Source organism: Lithobates pipiens, unplaced genomic scaffold (assembly GCF_037356315.1).
Source record: "Lithobates pipiens isolate NorthernLeopardFrog02 unplaced genomic scaffold, aLitPip1_a1.2 Scaffold_28, whole genome shotgun sequence".
Taxonomy (NCBI): Eukaryota; Metazoa; Chordata; class Amphibia; order Anura; family Ranidae; genus Lithobates; species Lithobates pipiens.
In genome coordinates this window covers 142,117,570-142,135,809 of record NW_027507789.1, presented here as the reverse complement: position 1 = coordinate 142,135,809, position 18,240 = coordinate 142,117,570, and the positions used below count along the sequence as shown (strand labels likewise).

At 43.3% G+C, this 18,240-nt stretch overlaps 1 protein-coding gene across 1 annotated transcript in view; it reads right to left on the bottom strand.

Moving 5' to 3' along the window:
• GAA (alpha glucosidase) overlaps positions 1-18,240 on the bottom strand; it is a 215,772-nt gene that overhangs the window by 166,190 nt on the left and 31,342 nt on the right. The window contains exons 2-3 of the mRNA XM_077459632.1: positions 11,575-12,010; positions 10,096-10,241 (exon numbers count right to left, since the gene is read on the bottom strand). Coding sequence (XP_077315758.1) covers positions 10,096-10,241; positions 11,575-11,970 — 542 coding nt within the window. The 5' untranslated portion in view covers positions 11,971-12,010. The remainder of the gene's footprint in view (positions 1-10,095; positions 10,242-11,574; positions 12,011-18,240) is intronic.

Below are 18,240 nucleotides of genomic sequence, written 5' to 3'. Positions count from 1 at the left end.
GCTTTTTGCATTTTGCAGATTTGTACTACAGTCCATTTATAATGGTTTCCTATGGGACATGTTTTGTAGTGCAAATCTGCAAAATGCAAAAAGCACAAAAAATGCATAGGTGTGAATCCAGCCTTAGACCATTGGGACGTCCCCAAGCAGTGCCAAAATGAGGGGTGGGAAACAGCATAAAAACTTCACCCACATTGGCATGTGGGAGACAATATAAAACTTCACCCACAAAAAACAGAGTGTGGGAACAGCATAGAACTTTTACCCACAAAAAAATAGAATGCTCCTCAATCTGGGAGTCACTACCTTACAAACAGCCTCAAAACTTGTGGTAACAAATGCATTTACTTAAAAGTAACTGTGTTTTTCACCCAAATAAAACAGGAAAAAATGTATGAGCAATTGCAAATTACACGGCACCTGCAAAACTTTGCAGCCAAAACAGGCATCAGCCGATGCACCGACATCTACCTTGTAGAACTTTGTAAAGGTGTGAACAGACGACCAAGTTGCCGCTTTACACACCTAAAGCGACAGACGCTTGATGTCGGAAGGCCCAAAATGTTCAAATTGCCCTGGTGAAGTGGGCCGTGATCGGAAAAGGGGGCACCTGCCCCTTCAAGGCCTGTGCTACAATCTGTCTGATACACCTGGAAATGGTGGCCGAAGAGACCACCATGCCTTTTTTCGGACCAGCCACCAAAACAAACAGGGAGTCCAACTTCCAAAAGGGAGCCATAGCAGACAAATACACCCTCAGAGCCCGGACCACGTACAGGGAATGGATGGCCACCTCCTTAGGATGTGTCGGTTTAGGACACAGAGATGGTAACACAATGTCTTCATTGATGTGGAATGCCAAAACCACCTTCGGCAGAAAAGAAGGTTGCGTACGCAACACCACCTTATCCTTGTGGATAACCAGATAGAGTGACTTGCAAAACAAGGCCGCCAGTTCCAAAACCCTCCTGGCCGATGTAATGGCCACTAGAAAGACCACTTTCTGAAAAAGAGTCAACAGAGGGATCTCTCTGATATTTTCAAATGGCAGTTTTTGAAGCGCGGATAACACCAGGTTCAGATTCCATGGGGGTAACGGTGGACGCACCGGAGGAACAACATGTCGGACCCCTTGAACAAAAGTGCTCACTAGAGAGTGAGACACCAGGGGTCACTGAAAATGACAGCCAAAGCTGATATTTATCCTTTAATGGTGCTTAAAGCCAATTTCTGGTCTACTCCCTGCTGTAAAAACAGCAGGATCCTGGATATAGAAAAGGAGTGCGGACGCCATCCTTTCTCCTCACACATGGAGATGTAGGCCTTCCAGATACGATGATATATCTTCCGAGAAGAAGATTTCCATGCTCTCAGCATAGTTGGAATCACTGAGTCCGAAAGACCCTGGTTCCTCAACACCTGGCTCTCAATAGCCATGCCATTAACACCAGCGATGGTAAAGCAGGATGGAGAATCGGACCTTGAGACAGCAGGCCCTCTCGTAACGGCAGTTGCCATGGGGCGTCCGCCACCAGGCGCACTAGGTCTGCATACCAGGGACGCTGGGGCCAATCTGGGGCAATCAATATTACTGGAATCCCCTCGGCCTACTCAGCGGAGCAGACGTGGTAACAGTTTTAGCGGAGGAAAGGCATAGATCAGCTTGTACTGACCCCACCGAGCTACCAGCGCATCTGACGCATCTGCCCAAGGATCTCTTGCTTCCGATTGAGACAGGGGGCCAGAAGAGCCACATTTGGAGTGCCCCATCGTAGGCACAGTAGCCTGAACACCTCCGAATGCAACGCCCATTCTCTTGGGTCCAGCATCTGGCGACTTAGGTAGCCCGCCTGCCAGTTCTCCACTCCCGGGATGTAAATTAGCCGATAGGGGCGGTATATGTTGCTCTTCCCACTGAGTGACCTCCCGTGCGGCGGCCAAGCTTCTTGTTTCTCCTTGGTGATTGACATATGCCACCGCCGTGGCGTTGTCTGACTGGATCCTGATCGGACGCCCTCGAAGCCTTATCGACCATGTGGAGAGGCATTGCCTGATCGCTCGCAGCTCGAGTACATTGATCGGCAACTTGGATTCCTCCTCTGACCAGAGGCCCTGGGTCGACTGAACTCCCATTACTCCACCCCAGCTGGTTAGGCTGGTGTCCGTTGAGATCACTGTCCGAAGTAGAGGTAGGAACAAATTCCCAGACCGAAGTGCCAGGGATCTCAGCCACCAGAGCAGGGAGTCCCTGACTAACTGCCTCACCTGAATCTGCCGATCCAGGGATAAAAGAGACTTGTCCCATTTCGTCAAGGTCTCCTTCTGCAAGACTCTGGAGTGAAACTGGGCATACGGTGCTGCCTCAAAGGAGGCGACCATGAGTCCCAGGACTCGCATGCAGAAGCTTAGCGAAGACCACCTGCGGTTCATCAGCAGTTTTACCGTGGCTCTGAGAGTCTGCAGCTTGTCTGAAGGGAGAAGAACTCTTGCTTCCATGGAATCCAGCACTAAGCCTAGGTACTTCAAATGCTGAGTAGGTACGATCACTGACTTTTTTAGGTTCAACAGCCACCCAAATTCCTGCAGGGTCTGCATGGTGATCGCCACATCCTCTAATTCTGAGGTGGAAGATGCTCTCAGTAGGAGATCGCCTAGGTAACCTACGATGTCGATCCCGTGTTGTCTCAGCAACACCAAAACAGGAGCCAATACCTTGGTAAAGACTCGGGGGGGCTGATGCCAAGCCAAAAGGGAGAGCCACAAACTGGTAGTGGGCTTCCCCAACTGAAAATAACAGAAATTTCTGATGCCTAGGCATATGGGTATGTGCAGGTACGCATCCTGGATGTCCAAAGACGCCAGGGAGTCCCCTTGATGGAGTGCAGCGACTACTGAGCGAACTGATTCCATTCTGAACCTCTGTACTTTTAAAAAGTAATTGAGGGCTTTTAGGTCCAAAATTGGACGTACCCCTTCCTTTTTGGGGACTACAAACAGATTGGAGTAGAACCCCTGGAATCTTTCTGGATCCGGAACAGGTACTATCACCCCGCGACTCAGCAGGTCGCTTACCGCCCCCATTATGGTATGCTGGAGAGGAAGAATCTGTTTGGTGGCCAAGAGCGAAAATCTATCTTGTAGCCAGATGAAATCAGATTGCAGACCCATTGGTCAGACAGCCGAGAGGCCCACCGGGCTCCAAACTCCCGAAGGCAACCCTTCATGCGGTAGCATTTATGCTCGCAGGCTTGTTAGGTCCAAAATTGGACGTACCCCTTCCTTTTTGGGGACTACAAACAGATTGGAGTAGAACCCCTGGAATCTTTCTGAATCCGGAACAGGTACTATTACCCCACGACTCAGCAGGTCGCTTACCGCCCCCATTATGGCCTCCTGGCGAGCCGGGAGTATGGGTATACTGGAGAGGAAGAATCTGTTTGGTGGCCAAGAGCGAAAATCTATCTTGTAGCCAGATGAAATCAGATTGCAGACCCATTGGTCAGACAGCCGAGAGGCCCACCGGGCTCCAAACTCCCGAAGGCGACCCTTCATGCGGTAGCACTTATGCTCGCAGGCTTGTTAGGCTTGCAGTTTCAGGGAGGCTTTTGTCCTTCAGAGGTCGTCCTGTCAGGCTGGGGCATTTCGCCAAAGCCCCGGCAGAAAAAAAAGCCATTTATGAGCGGAAAATGAGGGCCCTTGCCTATGGCATGGCTCCTTAGCCTTCCTGGCCTGTGGGAGTAGGGTACTCTTACCACCTGTGACATTTTTAATAATGTCATCCAACGAGGCTCCACAGAGCCGCTCGCCAAGGAAGGGTAAATCCGTCAGGGCTTTTTTAGATGTCTGGTCAGCCGACCAGCATTTCAGCCAAATCAGGCGCCTCAGTACCACTGCTGACACTGAAGCCCTGGATAACAGAGGGAGGGTATCCAGGCCACGTCACAAACGTACTTAAGGCCTTGCACTACCTGGTCTGCTAGTTCCACGCAGACAGGAGAAGCCTGTTGCTCCCCCAATGCTAACGTTTTGCCCACTCAGCACAAGTGCAGATGCCAGTACTGGTCGCATTGCTGACCCCACAAATGTAAACAAGGAACGGGCCACTGCCTCGGCCTTCCTGTCCGTGGGATCCTTAAAGGCAGGAGTCCCCTCTACCGGGATCGTGGTTACTTTGTTTAACCTGGATACTGGGGGGGGGTCAACGACCGGAGGAGCAGACCATTTTTTGAGAAGGCTCTCCTCAAAGGGGTAACGCACCGCCATGTATTTGGGGACCGAAAAGGTCTTGCGGTCGACCCCATTCCTTGTATATGAACTTATCAAAATAAGTCAGACACGGAAACATCTTAGGTGTACGGGCTGGCTTACGGGACCCAAAAGGGGCCACTACATCAGCAGAGGGATCTGCTGTATCCTGAATCTTCAGGGTATCACGCACAGCTGTGATAAGTGCTTCAACAAGCGCTTTATCGCGCACGGACCCGGACGGGGACTCATCCCCACTGTCCAATCAGTCCTGGTCAGCGTCATCTGAAACGACAGAGCAGGGGTCACCGGCCTCAGCAGGGCCCGAGTCTGCATCAGAGCTCTCCCCGGAGGACGGGGGGGGCAGGGGCCATTTTTTACCACCTTTGCGCCCACACACCGACTCCATCTTGACAACGAATGTATTAAGGATCGCCAACAAAGCGTCCAGAGGCACTGCACTGTCTGCAGGCGAACTGGTTGCAATTGCCTGGATTTCAGGAGAAGAAACACCAGTTTCTGAAGCTGGTCTGACCCTACCCTGTCTGCCATCTGTTGTGGACTTAGGACAGTGATGGTCTCACCCTCCTAACTGCTACAGGCTGAGAAGCCCTCCCAGCAGGACTCCCCACCCTGACCGAGTTCTGTGCTGTCCAGCTAGGTGTGCCTGTGTCAGCTCCCAGATGCTTGTGAGAGAAAACCGTGCTGTACTGAGCCCCACTGTACAGCACTGAACATGAAAAACATGTTCAGGCTTCAACAAAATGGCCACCGAGCGTCCAGTATAAAGGACATAATCGCAGGGAAAATGGCCACCGGACTGCAGTAAAATGGAGTCAGACCATGCTGCTTCCTGGTCACACCAAAAATGGCTGCCGAGCACTGTATGCAATGAGGGACAGTGAAAGCAGGCAGAGGAAACGGCGGTAAACAGCGCTAGAGTGATCAGCAGACACAGCCTCCAGACACCCAGGGGAGAGACCTAAAGACATCCAGGGCATAGCTACCCAGCGCAGTCCCCATCCCAGGTGAGAGCCCCCCCCAGGGAGCCCCTGTCTATGGCACACACACCACTCAGCAGCCCATGCAGCATCCCCCACCTCGGGAAGGGGGGAGGGAAGATAGGGACAGGGAGAGAAGAGACGGAGATGAGGGACTCCCGAATCGATCTCCCAGGGAATGCCCAGCTGCTCAGCCCCACTGAGGCAGGGAGGCTGTACTTACCAGTTCTGACGAGCTGGGGAACATTCCATCACAGACCCACTCTCCGATCAGTACGGGGTGGCTGCTGTCTCGGCACACTGTGACGCAGGCATCAGTAGCCCGGTCACATGAGTGCCCTGGGGCATTACGCCCACCAGCCGCCCCTGGAGCTGGGGGGCATGTCATGGCTGACACATAGCGGAGCTCTGGTCTGCACGCGCTCACTGGCCAGGCTGGCGAGACTACAAGGTTAAGGGTATCCAGCCTGTCACCCAGCCAGCAGTTGATAGCCGATCACAGGATCTAAATCTTGCGCAAAAGCCAACTTCTGCAGAAAAAAATCCACGGACCGATGGGCCCACAGGCTTCCTAGGTCCTTCTCCTTCACTAGGCAGAAAAAAACTGAGGCTGCAGGAGGCAGGCTGGGGGGTTGTTACCTAAGGGAACTAGAAAGTTCTGGTTTTGTTATAACATGTTAACATGTTCTGCCTAGTCCTCTCCTGAAGGTGGCGTAACAACCCGATGGTCTAAGAAAGAAATGTCAGTCTGTGAACTTAAAGTGGGATTCCACCCTAAAGTGGAACCTCCGCTGATCGGATCCCTCCCCCCCTCCGGTGTCACAATTGACACCTTTCAGGGGGGAGGGGGGTGGAGATACCTGTCAAAGACAGGTATTTTCACCCACTTCCGGGCATAGACTCCCGTGGGAGTCTACGCCATTTCCTGCCCTGCCGCGCTGTCTGCTGGGACACACACGGGTCCCAGTGACAGCGCGGAGATTTCCTATTGCGCGGCACGGCTCGCGCATGCGCAGTAGGGAACCGGGAAGTGAAGCCGATTCGCTTCACTTCCTGATTCCCTCACCTAGAATGGTGACTGCAGCAGCCGAGAGCCGAGCGATCGATCGGCCTCGGCTGCCGGCATCGCTGGAACCCGGGACAGGTGAGTTTCCATTTATTAAAAGTCAGCAGCTGTAGTATTTATAGCTGCTGGCTTTTAATATTTTTTTTTTTTGGTGGAATCCCTCTTTAAGAGAAAAACAGCCGATACCTAAAGGGGGTGTGGTCCACCCTTCGGTGCCACCCATTGCGGTAGTGCCATCCTGGCCTGCCCAGTCCTCCACTCCCTCCTCCTCCCCTGCCTTCTCCTTTCCTCGCACCTGATCTGCGTGTGTTACGGAGCTGAATTGCCCAAGCCATAGTAACAGTGTCCCGCCTCCTGTGATAGACGGCACACTTATCCAATGGTGGGACATTGAATCAGTGTGATGTGATCACAGGAGGTGGGACATTGTTACTGTGGCCCGGGCAACTCAAATCCTGCTCCATGACACACGGAGATCACCGCTGATGTGGGCACAGGCAGGCTGCATATAAGGAGCACTGGTGGGGCTGCTGGGCACTGGCAAGTTGCATATGATGGGCATTAGCAAACTGCATATAAATGTGTGCCAATTAAGAAATACTTACCTTGTAGTGTGCTGATGAGGTCATCGGTCCATGCGCAGTGAAGAAATGGCCCTCTGTGATGTTTCTTCCCCAGCGTGTGCCGTGACATGCGAGGGAGTGACATCACGTGGCTTTGGCCAGTCACAGAGTTGGAGTTTGTGGTCCCAGAAGGAAGAGGGGCAAAGATGGATGCTTCCATCAGCGGGGACATTGCAGGCTTCATTTGCAAGTAAGTGCCACATAATGGCTAGTATGCAATGCATACTAGCCCATTATGCTTTTACTTTGCAGGGGAATAAAGAGGAAGTAAAACCCATCCAGGCTTTACTACCTCTTTAATATATGGTAAGGTGAACTCATACTCACGATTGGTGTTTGGGTGAAGGCTCACTCTTTAATTTGTTAACCCTTGTCTGCAGTTTGAGAAGTATAAGTCCTTTCTGTGGATTCACTTTGGTTGCATTGGGACCTATTTATCAAGGTGGACTGTTACTTTTACTTCTTGACACTATGCATGGACTCGCATAATTTTTTTCTGTTATTTTTTAATGGAGATTATATGGACATCATATGTTTTACTTATCAATTTTCTTACTGTTTATCATATTTTTTTGTATGGAGATGTTCTGCTGTATAGTGGATTGCATGCACATGTAAGCCCATTGAATTTAGCACTTCATAGATTTTCTGATTGTATGTTAGGTTGTTATCAAGACCTTTAGTGCTGGCTGCTTCCTTTAATATCTGAGCACAAATTATTTCTTCTCTTTTTACATATCAGAAAATGAATTGAAAGCCTAACTAAAATAATGTTTTTTTTGTTGTTTTGTTTTTTGGGTAAAATGGGGAAGATACAAAATTTGTGTCAGGTTTTGTTTATGTAAGCCCATCAGGCAGTTTCTCCCTTACTTTCTGACCTTGTGATGCCTGCACAAGAAATAAGTGAAGCCGTTATCATAGGGGGAGGGAAATCCATTTCAGGCTTTCCTCTTTCTACTTAAAGTGTTACTAAACCCAAGGCCCTGCATTCACTATATCTGATCTCACACACTACACAGAACATGGAAATGCAATTATTTTAGTCAAAATAAACAGATTAATACCCTTTCTCATCAGCAGTATATAGCAGTCTTGTGACTTACATCAGTCTCTCCTTAAAGCTTGTAGGAGGAGTTTTCATTCTAACCTGATTCCCCCCCCCCCTTTCTGGACAGTGCTGATTGGCCCTGTGCTGATCACATGCACCCTCCAAAGAAGAAAAAACTCTCTAGCAATACACACCAAACTAGCCTGAAGCCTAATGCTCTGTTCAATCAGCAGATGGATTGGAGACAGTGGAAGAAGGGTAAGATCAGAGAAGACAGGATCCAACAGCCTTTATACACTATACAGAAGATTAACCCCTTAGGTTCCAGTGAGTATAACATACATGCTTTACTGCATATACGAGGGGAGGCTAATAAGTTCTTATTCTTACCATGACCTAGATGTGCTAGGGATCTGACATCTGCAAGTTTATAGGTGGATATCTTAGTAATATGCATGCCAATTTCTGTTTTTGTAGGTTGTGGTGAATCATAGTTAGAGCCAAGAGAAAGGAAGTAGGTGTTATGCAGGACAGAGTTGAATACAGAGCCATGATTAGGTTCCTCCATCTTCAAGACAAATCTGCCCAAATAATCCATGAAGAGGTGGCAGCTGTGTATAGAGAGGATTGTCCATCATATGAGACTGTCAAACAATGGAAGAGAGAATTCCAGTGTAGTCACACAAATAAATAGGATGACCCAAGGTAAGGTTGTCAGTCAACTGCCACAGAACCAAGTGTGGTGGCAAAAGTTGAGTAGATAGTGCTTGAAGATAGACGTGTGACTATTAATTTCTTAGCTAAGGAGCTGAACATTAGTAGGGGGTCAGTTTATAACAGTTTACATATCATCTTACATATGAGCAAAGTGGCTGCAAGTTGGGTTCCTAAGCTACTGACACCTTTCCAAAAACAGCAATAAGTGGAATGTGCACAAAGCATGTTGGACATGATTGTGGCTATGAATCTCTGCCCCATCCACCTTACTCACCTGATCTGGCACCTTCGGACTTCTTCCTGATTCCAAATCTGAAGAAACATTAACGGGGAAGATGTTTGCAAATCTGCATACTTCTACGCAGATGGTATTAAAGGTCTGTTCCACAGATGTGAGAAGTGTGTAACCATAGGCGGTGGATATATAGAGAAGGAAGAGTCAATGAACTAAATTTCAGATCCCTAGCACATCTGGATCTTGGTGAGGGTAAGAACTTATTGGCCTCCCCATTGTACAGACTGATTTTACTGTTGTGGGTTTGCAACACTTTAAATGTGTTTTTGTCTGTGTCTTCATTGAAGAGAATTTCTAGAACTTCACAGAAGTGAGGGGAAAACTCCTCAACAGGGACCCAGTCCACAATAAAAAACCTGACAGAGGCATTAATGTTTCTTCAATCTCAAGAAAAAAAATGTTGTTGGGCTTTAAATGACAGACCAGGAAACTGGTACAGTTACAAACCCCTGTAAACGTTAGAACAAAAATTTCATATACATGATGTTAAGAGTCTAGAACAGTGGTCATTAATTCCTGTCTTCAGGGCCCACTTACAGGCCAGGTTTGCAAGATAACTGAAATAAATCACAGGTGATATCATTTGCTGCTCAGTGATTGCAGTATTCTAGTCTGCATCTCCCCAAGGTAATACATAAAACCTGGCCTGTTAGTGGGCCCTGAGGACAGGGTTGATGACCACTGGTCTAGAAGATCTAGGGTCCAGCAATGTAAGCAGAATGTATACACACTGCTGTAGAGTGTCACGTGACCAGATACTTTCTTTTGGTTGCTATGTTGATTTGAAGCTCCTTTTGGCCTAATTTACATGTTGGGAACTTAGAGGATCCTGATCTGTGATCCGTCAATACCTTTCACCATCAAACATCAACAACTTCATGGAGGCCACACTGTAGGTCTGATGCAAACCATAATAAAGCAGGTTATCGGATGAAATCATCCACATTTCAGAAAAATGTGCATCAGTTGAATTATTCCCCATATACTTCCTTGTTTATATAGAAGTATAAAAAAAAGAATAAAGATTAAAAAAGGAAAAAAAAAGACATTTTCTCCCTATAGAGGTTTTACAGCCTTTCAGTTGACTATCTAAAACTTACACAATCTGTCCATTGGACTTTCTTCTGACCAGGAGACTGAAGGGGTCATTAGTAATCTGAACATCATATTGGACTTCAGATGCCTTTCCTTTGACTTTAGGGGTATGTATGGGCACCTCATATCGATTTTTAGTTGGGTCCTTAATCTATGAATGCAATTAAAGAAAAATTAATTAAGGTTCATAACACGGAAAGAAATAGAGAGCTTGCCATTTAGCATACATTTGTTAAAATATAAAGCATGAATGGCGCTGTTGAGGTGTTTGAAATAATGCAGAAATCATTTTAATCATTTCGATTTTTAATTATTAACACTGCTATGGCATGTAAAGGGCACTGGACTTCTGCAGTTTGGCAGCCATTTAAATTGTACAGTACACAGTGCTTACTATAACATAAAGCTGCGTAGATTAAAGGATAAGTTCACATTTGTAACATCTTATACCAATATTTATAGTATCACTGTCATTTTCAAGTTTCAGGTTCATCATTTATATACAGGATTCCACAAATGAAAAACTACAACTCCCATTTTCCAATGCAGCAAAGAGTCTTGTAGTTCTCAGTGGCTAATGAACACCCTCATAGTTCACTGACATTTCCTTCCACTAATCACAGGCGCTTTGCAGGCTCCTGAGTAAAAAAATAAATGCACATTTTGTTGCTTCCAAAAACATGTGCATTTATTTATTTATTGATATAAAGGTGAATTTAGACTTTAAGAAGCTCCAAAGCTGTGTGTGGATAGTCTAGATAATATTTGTAACATTATTTCAAACACAAAAGCACTGCTGTTTTACTTTGAACGTCAGGCTGATATTAGAAAAATAAAAAAAAACACTATTACTGCAATTATGTATTTATTAAAACATGATTACGTGTATTTAAAGGTACACTTTTCATCCCAAAACCCAAAGTTCCCCCTTCTACACCCCTAAATAAATCTAACCTAGAACTCCCCACCCCCAATCCTGGTGCATACTTAGAACTCTGACATCGGTAGCCTCTTTTGTTCTTAAAATTGTGCATGCAGAAATCTCCAAAACTCTGATTCCTAGCATCTCTACTGTCGGAGAATAAACTCCTTTCCTCTGAGAGGTAAGTTTGCACTAGGAATGTGGGGTTCTTGGCTAAAACAAGTCTGTGGATCTTTTAGGCCCCTGCAAATTGAAGAAAAAAAGTTTCTGATCTCGTTGCTCTCCTGGCCACAGTCAGACAGGATCTGAAAATAATGAACCCAGATGTGCTCAAAGTTGAGCGCTTCTGGTTTCACTACAGGAAGAAAAGATCACTGAAAGAATGTTCACCAATCTTCCTCTGATCTTCATCCTGAAGGAGGAGCAGCAAAGGAGCCTGGAGAATGTGGCAGGGTCACACTTTACTGAGGTACTTCTTTTGGCATTCAAGATAAAATTAGATTCATACTAAAAGGTTAATGCTACATTAAAAGTTGAAAAAAACTAAAATAATCATACTTACAGTAAAATGCAGTCTGCTGTCAGTTTCAAGTAAAATATCCAGCTGCAACTCCATAATGTCATCAGGCATAAATGTTTTAATGGAACGTGTGAGTGTGGCAGTAAGTCCATTTTCAGTTTCAGATTTGTTAATCACTTTGTAGCTTGGATAGTTGGAGGCAAAGAAACACCATGGCTGTCCTATTCCCAGATGTTCTGATGCTGGGGAATAGCAACACCCTCGAGCCTCACACTCCTCCTTACTTACACCCTTGTCAGGTGCACAGTCAAATCGGCTGCAGGGGGCCACAGAGCACTGGGAAGGCTGAGTATCTTCTGCATGTAATGTTGCCGTAAAGCAAGCTGTACATGCCATATAAAGCACACAGATAGTCAGTAGAAGTTTCCGTCTATCCATTGTTGTTTGCCTAAACTTTCTGAGTCATCTGGAAAGTCCTCTGCAAAAGCCAAAGATGTCCTGTTAAAGGCCACTTTATTGATATAAAATTTTAAAAGCAATATATTAGGTGTGCATCCCCTGTACAAAATCACAAGTGGGTTTCTCCTGACAGTTAAGGTGTTGGATGTGAATAGTGTTGCCCACAGCTTCTTTTATAACATCATAAGCGAGAATTTATTTTGTAAATCCCTGCACATAAGTTTCCAGGTTCTAAGTAGCAAATAGAAGAGCCTGATTTTCAGAGACCGTGGGAATATAAAGTAAATATTAAAGTGGGAGTGATGCACTAATCACTGCGCAACTTAACCACTTGGGTCTAAAACATAATGCTGGCTATGCAATATACAATTTTCTTTATTCAGTTTCTTTTAGATTTACCTTCATCTATGTAGTGCAAGAGTCTGCCTGATTGCATACAAATTGAATGGATTTAGGTTTGACCTCATATATTATATGGTTTTGGTAAAGCTAAAGGAAAATTGTATAATGTATGACCAGACTTACTTTTATTTCAAAATAATTGTATTTTCATGATTAATAATTAAACTGTATATATAAGCAACTGTAAAGAAGTAAGTATTCTAGTGTGAGCTTATTATCTATTAGAATGAAGACCTCTACTCTAGGCTGCCTCATCTCTTGAGAACTTTGGCTCTCAACGTGGTCTGTACCAGACATTGTCCATAGCCAGTACCTGAAAAATATTATACACAAATTCTGAAAGATGATAAAATAAAAGATGCCCAAAACGTGTTCTCCAAAACGAACTTGAGCTTCAAGATTCACATACTCGGAGGACTTTACATTGGGTCCCTTCTCTCACTGTTGGATTTGAACTTATTTACACAAAGGACAAAAAGGAGGAATGGAAACAGCAGAGTTTCAAAGTTGGTGGGAAAAGTTCCAGGAACAATGTCATGGAGAGCTTGCTGTCCCAAAGGGACAGCAAACCATGGAAGGATTCACTGTAGCAATAAACAGTCTTGTGTGAGTCATTATACCATCAACAACTGGTAAAATACATAATTTAGGGTACACTTTAAGTGGATTTTCAAGATTACATTAAAATGAATCTTGAAATAGAATGGTTTTATTCCAAAGTCAAATGCTGCGTACACACGATCGGACTTTCCGGCGGACCAGAGTGCAGCGAACAATTCAATCTTGTGTGGGCTCCAGCAGACTTTTTCTTCCCAAAAGTCCAAATTTGTCTGCCGGACTCAGCTTTTAGTGGACAATCCATTCGTCTGTGTGCTAGTCCGATGCACTAAAACCGACGCTAGGGCTGCTATTGGCTACTGGCTATGAACTTCCTTATTTTACATCATCACGTTCAAATCCATCAGACTTTTGGAGTGATCACGTATGGCCAAGTCCGTTAGTTTGAAAGTCTGGCGGACCTCAGCTGCAAGGTCCGTCGGATTGTCCGCCAGACCAAGTCCGTTGGAAAATCCGATCGTGTGTACTCAGCAAAAGTATATATTCACAGAAACGTTCCAAAACTTTATGAAATTTAAGAGAACAATTTCTCCTTCCACACATACGCTTCTCATAAAGAATAATAGAATTTATTACCATTTTTCACTGGGATACACTAGGAGAAGATGGGTTTCCATCAAAATAGCAATGGCTTTGCAAGCCATGAACAATGTTTCCTACAAGAATGTTTCAGTGTGCATGACACTGAGAGACTGAAGCCTCATACACAAGATGAGACTATTGGACGAATGATCGTCCATTTTATTTTACATGCTAGTCTCATATGAAAAAGGAAGAGGTTACTCAAGTTACAAAATTCTCGTATGACAGAATACAACTTCAGAAGTCATGTAATGTGTTGTATTTATTGTATTGCATTGTATTGTAATGTATTATTTCGTTCCACGCATGTGTGGTCTAGGTTTTCCTCTTTTTTTTTGGACTAATACTGTATTGATTGAATGTAAATTGTTCGTTCTGGTATCGTGCAAAGATTTGCGTGTTTGTCCATTTGGATAATTTTGTTTCAAATCTTTCTTTATTATTTCTTTATAATTATAAAACATACAAAACATCCATCAACATACCTAACATCCATCAACTACTACATATTTCTCAAAAAAATATATATATATATATCAGGGCTCGACAAAACCCGGGCGCCAGGTCGCATTTGCGACTAGAATTAGCGACCTGGCGCCTGGGGCAGCACAGCTGGGGGTATCCTGTCTCCGTGGACCCCCCCCGGCGTGATCGCGTCGGGCCGCGCCGCCGGCGGCCGGTAATTGAGCCCCCGGCTTTGAGGCCTTCTGTGATCCTATGGTTCCTTCTGGAATCTGGCGTCCTCTTGTGGTGGCCGTTGGAATTACAACCAGCAATGCTATGCTACTTAGAATCCCTAAACTATATATATATATATATATATATATATATATATATATATATATATATATATTTCTAACACCCTAGAGAGTAAAATGGTGGTTGTTGCAATACTGTCTGTCACACCGTATTTGCACAGCGGACTTACAAGCTCACTTTTTTTGGGGAAAAATTATTTATTTAATAAAAAAAAAAAATAAGACAACAGTAAAGTTAGCCCAATTTTTTTTTATATTGTGAAAGATAATGTTACGCAGAGTAAATCGATACCCAACATGTCATGCTTCAAAATTGCGCCCGCTCATGGAATGGCGACAAACTTTTACCCTTTAAAATCTCCATAGGCGACGTTTAAAAAATTCTACAGGTTGCATGTTTTGAGTTACAGAGGAGGTCTGGGGCTAGAATTATTGCTCTTACTCTACTGATCGCAGCGATACCTCACATGTGTGGTTTGAACACCGCTTTCATATATGCGTTCGCTTCTGCACGCAAGCTTGGCAGGACAGGGCGCGTTTAAAATTATTAGTTTTTTTTCTTATTTTAACTTTTATTTTTATTTTTTTCACTGTTCTTTTAAAAAAAAAATGTGTGTCACTTTTATTCCTATTACAAGGAATGTAAAAATCCCTTGTAATAGAAAAAAATCATAACAGGTCCTCTTATATATGAGATCGGGGGTCAGAGAGACCTCACATCTCATATTTACACTAAAATGCAATTTAAAAAAAATTTGTCATTTGAAAAAAATAAAACAAATAAAATGTCCCTCTAAGAGCTATGGGCAATGACTTGGAGACAGGTGGGGGGCTGGGGGCTATCTTCCCCTCACTCGTCTCCATGTCAGGCCAGGGACAGGTCCAGATCGCCGTCACGGACCTGGCTCCTAACTTTTTTAGCTGGCTCCTAGATTCCAAGCAAATTTGTCAACCCCTGATATATATAAATCAGCCCTCATCCCTCCCACCTACCCCATCGCTCCTCACTTCCTCACTTACAAATATTCCTTAAGGTTCCCTGAGGTGCAAAACTCCTCCCACTTTTTCCAATGCTTTGAAATCAGATTCTCCACATATCCTTCTTCTCTTACTTGCTTCTCCATATAGTGTGTTTCACTCATTTCACATTTACACTCTATTATTAATGGAGCATTTTCCTTTTTCCATTTTCGCGCTATTACAACTTTTGCAGCTGTAGTCATACAGTGCAAAAACTCTATCTCTTTCTGTGTTAATGATTTAGGTGTGAGAGAGAATAGTACTATCATTTTATCTATCTTTATCCTAGTACCTGTCACTCGCTGATATATTTCTGTTATCTTACCCCAAAAATCTCTTAACTTGTAACAGCTATACCATATGTGTTCTAAAGTACCCTTTTCTATTTTGCATCTCCAATAGGTTTCAGGGTTCCTTTTATTTATTCTATTCATTACTACTGGGCTTCTATACCATCTTATTGCAACTTTATAGTTTTTTTCTTGATACTTGATTGCTACCGATAGTTTATGTATTCTTCCATATATCCCTTCCCATTCCTTCTCTGTGAACACGTTCCCAATTTCCTCCTCCCATTTTTTCACTGCTGCTATTTTTTTAATATCACCATAAGGGAGTAATAGATTGTATATCTTAGAAAGTTTTTTATTCGCTTTATCCTTATTTAATACTATTTGCTCGAATACAGTTAATTGTCTATTAATACTTATCATTAATGGATCTATATATGCTTTCAACTGAGAGTATTGCAGCCATTTATTATTATATTCATGTCCCATTTCCTGAAACGTTGGCATTCTCCCATCTATCAGGATTTGTATTATTCGCTCATGCTCCTCCATATTATATTTAAGAAATGTTTTGCTTTTTAGTGCTGGTCTAAATTCGGGGTTGGCAAATAATGGGGTCACAGGGCCACTCATTGAGGAGAGATTTCCTTTTTTTATTATATCATCCCAAATTTTTAATGTTGTTTTTACAAAAATGGGTAACTCCTTTTCTTCTGGTCTTATATTAGATTTTATCCATGGTTGATGTTTTATTCTAGCCCCTATTATATCTTCTTCTAACTTTACCCATTGTTTATTTTTTGCATTATGCTGCCAATCTATAATTCTCATTATTGACGCTGCTTGGAGGTATTTGGAGAAGTCAGGCATTGCCAGTCCTCCATTTTTTTTTGTTCTTATTAATACTTCTCTTCCTATTCTAGGAACCTTATGCGACCATATTAAACTTTCTGCAGCTTCTCTTAAATCCTTCATAATCTTTCCTGATGGTATAATAGGGACAGTTTGAAAAATATATAGCATAATTGGTAGTATCACCATCTTTAGAATATTTATTTTCCCTAACCAGGAATAAGTTATTTTATCATATTTTCCTAAAAGTTTTTTTACCTTATAAATTGCTTTATTATAGTTCATGTCCTGTAGAAGTTTTAAGTCACTTGGAATATATATTCCAAGATACTTAATCGCGTCTTGTTTCCATTTAAATGGGAAATCATTTAGTATTATCTTTTGTATTCCTTCTTCCAATGAGATGTTCATTACTTCAGATTTATCATAATTAACTTTAAAGTTGCTCAATTGCCCAAATCTTTCCAGTTCTTTTATTACATTTGGTATAGTAATTATAGGGTTAGTTATATATAATAAAAGATCATCTGCATATGCAGCCGTCTTATATTCTTTACCTTTAACCTCTATCCCTTTGATATCCGTATTTCCCCTTATAGCTTCCATAAGATGTTCCATTATCATAACGTACAGAAGTGGGGATAGGGGACACCCCTGTCTAGTCCCATTTGATACCTTTATATAATCTGACAACATCCCATTTGTCCTAACTTTTGCTCTTGAATTTTTATATAATGCAGTGATCCTATCTAGCATTTTAGGTCCCATTCCTATTTGCCTCAATACTTCCTCCCAGAATCATCACGTTCACATCCATCAGACTTTTGGAGTGATCACGTATGGCCAAGTCCGTTAGTTTGAAAGTCCGGCGGACCTCAGCTGCAAGGTCCGTCGGATTGTCCCCCAGACCAAGTCCGTTGGAAAATCCGATCGTGTGTACTCAGCAAAAGTATATATTCACAGAAACGTTCCAAAACTTTATGAAATTTAAAAGAACAATTTCTCCTTCCACACATACGCTTCTCATAAAGAATAATCTAATTTATTACCATTTTTCACTGGGATACACTAGGAGAAGATGGGTTTCCATCAAAATAGCAATGGCTTTGCAAGCCATGAACAATGTTTCCTACAAGAATGTTTCAGTGTGCATGACACTGAGAGACTGAAGCCTCATACACAAGATGAGACTATTGGACGAATGATCGTCCATTTTATTTTACATGCTAGTCTCATATGAAAAAGGAAGAGGTTATTCAAGTTACAAAATTCTCGTATGACAGAATACAACTTCAGAAGTCATGTAATATGTTGTATTTATTGTATTGCATTGTATTGTAATGTATTATTTCGTTCCACGCATGTGTGGTCTAGGTTTTCCTCTTTTTTTTTGGACTAATACTGTATTGATTGAATGTAAATTGTTCATTCTGGTATCGTACAAAGATTTGCGTGTTTGTCCATTTGGATAATTTTGCAAGAACTGTCATGATCAGCTTTAGAAAGCTATGTATTAACAATCAGATTATCGTATGATCGCTTCGAAAAAATTGTATTTCTCGTCTGATTGTGTGTACTAGGCTTTAGTAGAATAACAGGGAAAATAGTCGCTTGCTTCCATAAATCACCTCCTACTGGACAACTTCACGAGATCAAGAGATGCATAAAATCAGCTTGGTGTTTGGTACACTGTATACAGTTATTGGTGGACTTAAGCTGATTTTTAA